At 35.6% G+C, this 8,989-nt stretch overlaps 1 protein-coding gene across 3 annotated transcripts in view; it reads right to left on the reverse strand.

Annotated features, from left to right (window-relative positions):
* Nedd4 (E3 ubiquitin-protein ligase Nedd4) overlaps nucleotides 1-6,980 on the reverse strand; it is a 31,212-nt gene extending 24,232 nt beyond the window's left edge. For 2 of the 3 annotated variants that reach the window (XM_019045894.2, XM_019045893.2), the window contains exons 1-2: nucleotides 6,408-6,980; nucleotides 2,273-2,352 (exon numbers count right to left, since the gene is read on the reverse strand). In XM_019045894.2, coding sequence (XP_018901439.2) covers nucleotides 2,273-2,352; nucleotides 6,408-6,611 — 284 coding nt within the window. In that variant the 5' untranslated portion in view covers nucleotides 6,612-6,980. Of the gene's footprint in view, nucleotides 1-2,272; nucleotides 2,353-4,015; nucleotides 4,292-6,407 lie in introns of those variants that run through there. The other variant, XM_019045895.2, reaches the window with a different exon arrangement.
* Between the last annotated feature and the right edge of the window lie 2,009 nt (nucleotides 6,981-8,989).

Consider the following 8,989-nt stretch of genomic DNA (forward strand, 5'->3'; position numbering starts at 1 on the left):
AATACCATGTAACTGGGTCAAGAATGACTCGTGCAAAACAGACCGTCTATAATTAACAGGAAAACAATCTATTTTAAAATAAAATCTTACACTCTTCAATATCCCTATTCAGCTCATCTTTTCAATATGTAATGAAATTATTCTGTGAAAATATAAAATTGCAAAGAAAATGTGACGGAGAGTTGCTATCAGAAACTAGGGTAATTTTAAATTTTTCGTTCCACATTTAAGACATTCTCGATTAGGTTACAAAAAGGGTGGCTTTGAAAAACTCAACAATACTTATCTTTTCGACCTAATGGATTTTATATGGGGGCTTAGGATGGCATTTCTTAATTCATAATAGTATTTTTCATGCAATTTCTGGGACTGACTATACCTATTCACTTCTTATTCCTAAAGCTATTCAATGTTCTGAACTGTGCTACATCTCCCTTCCCCCAACTTTATTTACTCCCATTCTTTGTTGCAAACTAGATAAAAAAATTTCATGGCATAATAGATACATTAAAACTTAACTGAGAGAGCTCATACATTATTAATGCTGCCATACTGAGGAAGAGAGCCGTATGAGCATTCGAGAGTTGCCAAATTTCCTTTGATAGAAAGTTTATTTTTGAGTAAAGATATGTGTATTTTTCCCTGAAATTTTCAGGAACTTTAGGTGAAATTGCAAACAAAATTATCTGAAAAACTGGAAAGAAGATATTCAGAAGTTTACCGACAAATTTGTGTTTCATCAAAGGAAGTTTGGCGACGCTTGAAGGTTCATACGACGTTTTTCCTTAGCGCGGCAGAATGAAGGAGAAGACTCACTGAACTTACAATATTGGGCAGTTGTGACAGTTGAGAGCAAAATCATTCAATCAACTAAAAAATCTAACTGAACTCAACGACCTTGAGAGTCGAACAACTTCTTTCCCCCCAACATTAATTCCTTTCTTTCTTATTTTCTTTTGACTCAGACCCAGTGCTTGTAAAAACAGGTTTAACAAGGAAATAACGAATCTGTCTCTCACTTGGACAAAAGATATGGTTAATTGGCTCTTTGAAATGTCACAATGGGAAAAATTAGACAAGCGAAAGTAACACTCAGGAGGGGCAGAAGGAGGGTCACAGCAGGAAGGAAAATTGGACTGCATTTTGCAATTTGGAACTATAAATTCTGGCTCATCTGAAAAAACACTTATGTGCATAGGGAAACTAATGGCACACACGGTGTTTTTAAACCGGGCCAGATTTATAGTTCCAAATTGCAAAACGCAGTCTACTTAGTGTGGCACCACTGTATAAACTTCTCTTTTTCTCTAGAGCAAACCTGAACTTGGCTTTTTACTTAAATGAGGATTTAACTACTGCAGGTTTAACACCTAAATTGAGTAATCTAAGTTCTTCTTTGGTGTGGACACCGAATTTTCCTATGAGAAAAATGCACATATTGATGGTGAAACTAGAAAATCTTGAAGGTATCTAAATTGCAGTGATGCAAAAATTTCATTCTTACTTTATTGCTTCCAAGGAAAATGATAAAAATTTAGGGCTTGAAATTTTTTGCAAAATAATTTCAATCGGAAAATACATTGATGAATAAATATGTCCATTCAATGTGTGTGTGATTGAGTCAGAAAATGTAGTTATTTTAGATTGCAACATTGTAAGTTTTAGCGCATCTCTAAAATCTTCGAGGAAAAACTAATTAACATTTCTTTCAAATTTGTTTTTAATTTTTCTCCCTTGTTTTGAAAAATTTACTCAAAATTGCAAGTACAAATTTTGATTGTTTTTCCTTGAAGAAAAATGAAACATTATGGGAGATTTTTCAATGTTGCGATTGAGATGTGCATTTTTCAAACTGTGCTATAAATGTATTGCAGAGGGTTTCAATAAACTATTATAATTAATTTTCGATTTTTAAAAAAGAGCATCCGAAAAGATTCCCAAATCAGTGATCGAGAGACAGGATTCTCTGGTTACACTATCAATATATTCCTTCTTCTTAAAATAATTTCTCCTTTTTTGCGGATAGATAAGTGAAGAGCATTGTAATAAAATTCCTTATCCTTATCAATAGAAAAGTAGCACCTTGAAGCAACCTGTTGGGCTGTTTCTTCATGTTTTGTGTTTATTCATAAAATTATTAACATATATTTTATTTTAACTTTCTTCCCTGCAGTTTCAAAAACTTCAGAGAAAACTTAAACACTCATGAAAGATTTGAATAAAATCTTGTGTTAAGAAAATTACACTATAAAAGGTAAAATAAGAAACGTACCTGGCTCCAAAAATATCTTTCTTGGCAAGTTCATGTCCCGCAATGACCTTCAGCCGAAGTTGGTTGGTTCCTTCCTCAGCCTGCAGAAAACATGAACATCAAAAAGTCAACAAAAATCCATAAAAACTTGCTAAAATACACATCTAAACGAAGAAACAGTACCTATGCAAAAACTTTTAGAGATTGACAGAACTTCATAAATGGACCGCGTTAAACAGAAAGGAACCAAGCCACATCAGCCATTGCCAAATTTAACAGGGAGATTTCATTTTTTACGAGAGAACATCTGCGCAGATTCCTTTGAAAATTTTAGGGAATTCTGTGGAAGAAATTCACTGAAATTTGCACAAAAATCTGCACAACCGCTTGCATAAAAAAAATTAAATTGCCCGCTCAGATTTGGCAATAGCTGATGTGGCTTGGTTCCTTTCTGTTTAACGCGGTCCAAATATATATAAAAAAAATCGGAAATGCCAATACTTCTAAGGATATTAATTTCAAGAGCTGTAAAATGCATAAAGTACATAACCCGGGAAACTTTAAAAGTGGGTTGCTATAGGCTATACTCACCAACAGACTCTTACATTTGGTTTGGCCTTCAGACTCGGACCCTCCTCTGGAATTTTTGAGCCAGGGATGATAATCTCTCTCAACACTCCGTACTTTTTTAACCTAATTCATGTCCTACAGTTACAACACATGTAAGGACAACAAAATGTTAACCGAGAGTAAATTGCGTCATTCGATCACTATTAATACCATTTTGATCTCAACCATAATTTCTACAATTTTTGAAAAATTAAACACACAGCCAATAGTGTAGTTTCCCACATTTAATAGTATCCTATCCTGAAAAGTCAACTACGTAACCATGAATGTTTCCTCTTGCACAGTGCATCAATGAGTCATCCTATTACGCAATCTCCTGGTCTACAATGCAATTGGTTAGACAGGGTATTTCCAAAGCCTAGCATGCTAAAAACTTACTGCTCGGGGCTCAGTAGTACTGGCGGGCAGCAATATGTGTATTTGTGATGCCTACAAACTACTTAAAAGCCCAAAAAACGCCTGCCCGTCTAATGCTTTCCTGCAGAGCTAGGTATAATGAGAAGATCTGGATTGACAGAGAGGCGTAGTATGAATTTGTAAGCAGTTTACAAGAAAAACTAACAAGATACAAGGTAACTTTGGGGCAAACAAAAGATTATCAAATGCGATGGAAGTTTTATTAGGTTTGCGATGGACTTCGTGCGACTGGCGTATGCTGTATTGATAAGAGCGTTGGTTTTGTGCGCCGGTAACCTGTTGGGTGCCAAGGCTGATTTGGGATTTACGGTTTTGACAGGTAAGGTTCGACGAGGAGTAAAACATTGGATAACTTGACTGGGAGAGGTATGACAAAACATTTTTAGACATGCGAAGATACCCAAAATGAGCCCTCTCGATGATTCCTGAGACTCTAGTCGTAAGGGTGCAGGGTAATGACAGAAGCTGATACAACTGAAATTCTTCATGTGATAATGCCAAACGAAGTAAGCGAAAGGTATTTCAGGGCGGATTTAAGACAATAATATTAGTGCCAGGTGTATATGTCAGAGATAACCAACAAAACTGATAACATCAACTGCCCACTATGGGCTTCATGGGATGGGGAAGGCGAATAGGCTGGCTCCTCAAATTTCAAAACTATGCGGTAGTTTTTGCTTCTTTAAATGACGTGAGAATGGATTAATAAAAACTTACACGGCCAGAAGTTCCAGGTAAAGGGCGGTATCCATAGCACCTATTCCTATCAGCCATTGAGGAAGATGGTAAGTAGCTGAATTATAGACGGTAATCCTATCTTATTATGAAAACTTTGATTTTAGAGCACATTCCGGGAAATACGTAGAGTCGAAAAGAGATCACTTAAGAACGATTAAAGCTGCCAAAATCGAAGATATCCCGGAAATTCGTCTCAATACATACAGCCACATATCAGTTCGCGATCCTCACAAAAATACAGCTGTTCCGGGCATTTTATTTTGACAAGTGTACCAACAACATTTCAAGTTCAACCTTGTTTTTCGAAATTTGCAGCAGCTTCAAAATTGTAAAATTGCATTGAAAATGTTTGTTAAATTTATGGGGTGTAAAGTATGATGCATATTCACTATTTAAAAGGAAAATTTATCGGATCGTAGATTAATTTGTGCAGTGTCAAAACATTGCGAGCATCGCAATGCACGATGGAATGTTGGTATGCCCGATCGGTGCAAATTTTGAGCGCCATCAATTTGAAAATTATGCAAATTTTTATAAACACGGAAGAAATTTTTCCAAAATCAATGAGAATGTGACTGGGTAATGATTTCCTGCAGAAAAATAAGTCGCTAAATCCTCCTCAAGGCAAGTATGAATCTAGAACCTATCTTCGGAATTACGTATGCGGTGTTCCAAAATAGTTGCCTCATCCATGCAACAGCTGCTCATTTAAGTATTGTTAGTGGGGCTAATTTATCTGATTGAGAGGGTCCTTCTCCACTTTTTTGGACGGTTATCAAATAAATGTCATTAGAACAAGGGAAAATCATAAGTGCGTCATACGTCATTTTGTGCAATAGGTAATTATCAATCAACCTCCAGAAGCAGGGGCATCATTCTAGCCACATCTGAGAGGATGACGGACGGGGGAGGGGGGGGGGATGAACTTATAAAAATCAAGATTATTTCCTAAAATTGTGAAAAATATGACAAAATACCTATCTTAAAATTTAAAGTGCAAGGAGGAGGGAATATTGCCCAGTTGCGATCTCCAAATGATATCACTTCCAAAAAATTAAATCTGTTAGGAAATTGCTGCAAAATTGCAAATGAGGGGACCTTAGAGCTTTTGTTTTCTCACCTATAACTAAAACTAATTTAATGCATATTCTGAGGAAATTCGCTCCCAAATTCCAATTTTTAAGTATCAAAAAGTCAGTTCGAACTATCTTTCCGCCTTAGGGATCCATGTAGTTTTGAAATTTCAAACACGCATTTCTGCAAGAACTGCACTGGTGCAGCTTGTCCTCCAAGCCCCCCCCCCCCCCCCCCCTGCTTCCATTTAAAACAAATTTATACTAAGAAAATAATTTCGAAAAAATTTTTAAACAAATTTTCCGACGATTTTGTTTGCATTTTAATCTATACTATCTGAAAATTTTACGGAAGAATATGCCTTACATTTCTCAAAAATATATGTTTCATCCTGAGAAATTTGGCAACCCTCGAATGCTCATACGGCGTTATGGCATGCAGTACATCAGTGGAGAAAGTCAAAATACACATATTGATGGTGAAACTCTCAAACCACGTATCTCAGTTTGCGACGTTGCAGACTGCCTGTTATACTACATTTTTTAAAGGAAAAACCATTTAACACATATTCTTGAGAACTTCCGTGATTTTTCTTCACCGTGCAAAGAAAAATTTTTGAACTTCAAGAAATAATATTGATTTGGTGTCCCTCAAAAAAAGAAAGTGGGGAGATTTTCAGATACTGCAAACGAGATACATGGTCCCATACTTTCACCATCGAATCCAATTTGCAACATTGAAGATTCCTTGTCTTGTTTCATTCTTTCAATGGAAATTTGAAATATTTCTACTAAATATTCTTCAATCCACACAGAATAAGCTATCAAACTTTTGAAAATGCTCTCAAAAAATTTCTTTTTTTTAAAAATTAAATGGCAGTATTGAAACGTTACTTACAATCGGGATACTTGGATCGCATTTTGCAAAAGGGTACCTGCGTGATATAACAGGGTTGGAAAAATGTTGCCTCTTCATAATTCTCTAAAAAATCTCCCAGAATATGCTTAGCTTGGAGTGTTTTCTTTCCCACCAAAAAATTGTTAATTTTAATGTAAAACAATTGTGTAAATTTTAATACTTAATGTACATATATTAAGTATTTTTAAAAGAAAAGAAGAAGTTGCACAATTTTGAAAACAATGTTGGTTCCTTTTTGCCAAATGCGATTCACTTGTTTTCGACTTCCACCATGAATGTGTGGCCTGATTTTTAATTTAACTCTATTCATAAACTTTTCCTTAGAATGAGCCTTGAATTTAAAGTCAAGGAGAACAAAATTAAAAGTCCAAATACTCACCAAGGTAACCCCAACAGGTGGCACACAAACAGATCTCCTACTGGGTCTGACTGGCCGAGCAGGGACGGAGATGAGCCCAAGGGGCGCTCCACCAGTTGATCTTCGACGACTTGGCGCATCCGCTGTTTGCTGAGTTTCAGGTATCGAGGCCTGAGAACTCGTAGGGGTATGGAACCTACCAAGATTTGTCCTCGTCTTCATCATAGTTTCACAGTTCTTAGGTGTTTTGATCAAATAAAACAGTCACTAGTCACGGTGTAATGGACACGCACTGAATTCAGATTCACAAAATTCATACTCACTGCACCCAAGTTCTAGTTTATTCTTCTCATCTCTGGGAGAGGCCTTTAAAAAGGCAAATTAGGGAAGATCGTGCTTCTAAAAGAATTCTGATGCTGTGAAGTTAAAAGGATGTCACTGCAACGATTGAAACGATTAATAAGTAATTTATAGGTTCATAATTCAAAATTTGAAACCTCTACAACTTGGTAAAAAATGAAATTCGAAAAATATTTGATTTGTAGAAAAATTCATCTCGTATGTCTCAATAATTTGATTTCGTGTTTTTCGTACATTGCATCAGTTTAAATAAAAGTAGACACACTATTTTGCTTCTGTTACCGTAAAATGAAAGTTTATGATAAATTTCACTGAAAGGATACGTGCATTTTCATTTTTCCTTTTCACTACTGGTGGAGTAGTTTGAGATTTTGCTTTAAAAAAATATGGCTGCCTTCCACTTTCACTCATTTAAAATTGAAGATATGTATGCACAAATCCCGGTCAAAAGATGGTTCGTAGTTTAATACTTTTATTCAATACTTGGTTGGATGATTTGCAAAACGAATAGAATTTTTTCGAAGTGGCAAAAAACCACGCAGCACAATAAAATTGATTATTCACACAGAAACCACTAAAAAAAGAAAATGAAATTCAATCTTGATCACAGAATTTATTTTTAGACGAAAGCTCAGCGATAAGAAATCTTTAATTTGATGCAAGAATCAATATTTTCTGTTGCTCCGCTGCTCTCATCGGATAGCACTTTGAAAAGTTCTGAGGGGAATAGCCATCTTGAAAATCACTGGAATTCACTATTTTCAGGAGCTGAGTAGCAGGAGACTTTAAAATAACTTTAGAATTAGTAACATTGTTTCACCGTTCGAAATCAAAGTTACTCCACTGAAATGCACAGATTGTATCTTACTTTACGCACTGGAAAATATAGAAAAACGATTTCCTTGAATTTTTTCAGAAAATAAATTGACAGAGTACAGAGCTCGTTTGCGAAAGCATCATAAGCACTAGCAAAATACTGATAAGGTGGTGACGACTCGGGTGACTTTTGAGCGAGTGATGTGCGTTGCCAGATTGCTTGAGTAACCATTTTTTACAGTGCTCAAAGAGGTAAACAAAAAATGACGATAGAGTCAGAGAGACTATCAAATAACTACTTCCAAAAAAATATAGGATTTCTTCCCATACTATTTTTCTTCACGTTTTAAGCTGGGAGAAAAAAAAGCGAATGCTCACTGGCCGCAACATCAATCGCCATTCTCTCATAAATATTTTTTTAAAAAAAAGTAAGCAGATTAATACATTAAATTGTGATAATCAAACAATTAATGACGGGGGATGTTGTTAATAGGGAACTTCAGATCGGATATTTTAACAAAACGGCAACACACGCACAACTCAGGTCAACAATGTGGCATTAGTTCACTGCTGTTCTGTTACATCTTTTTTTTCTTTATTTTTTTATAAATTTATCTCTACAGTTCCTTTCTCCTCACTAATATGTCAATATGAGGTGTCTATCTATAGCATCTATATTTTTAATTCCATCAAAACGAAACTGGAATCTGAGTGTAATACTCATTGCTCATGGAAGACGTAAAAGGATACCATGAAATGTACACGAATTTATCATTAAAAAATCTGGTGTCAAAGGTAATTACATGTAAAATGTCATTTATAATTGAATTATGGTATCAAAAAATAAAATTTCTACAACAAAGTAGAAAACAATTTGAATCAAAACCAATTAATGAGAATTGCCTCAACAGGATTTGTGCATAGGTATGGCAACAGAGGGTACAGCCACTTGAGAGTTGAAATGAACCAGGGAGGGATTAGTGAGTGCTCATACTTAAAATATCAAACTCTAGTGTCTTGGCAGATAACTGCCTGCTTATTCAATCGCAGTCTTGGATTCTGCTAGCCCTCCCTTGTGTCCAGTCACAATTAGTGACTGATGTTAGTAGAGAGATCAGCTTCCAGGTGGAATAAATCGAACTACTGCAATTTAATTTCCGAGATATTTTCGAATGAGCGATGTCTACTCCCCGTAGAATACTGAGCCCTCCACTAACTTAATTTTTGGGCCACCAAGAGATTTCTCTTTGGCATTCCACTGCAGCACTACAGTAGGTTTGCTATTGACCTCACTCTGATATTGAATGGACCACTGTAGACAGCAAGGAACCACATAAACTATTGCCAAATTTCATTAACAGTTTATTTTTTTACAAGATTCTTTTAAAAATTTTAAAGAATTCGCTTCTTGTTATAGAGGAAAACCC

This window comes from Bemisia tabaci, chromosome 9, assembly GCF_918797505.1.
Source record: "Bemisia tabaci chromosome 9, PGI_BMITA_v3".
NCBI lineage: Eukaryota > Metazoa > Arthropoda > Insecta > Hemiptera > Aleyrodidae > Bemisia > Bemisia tabaci.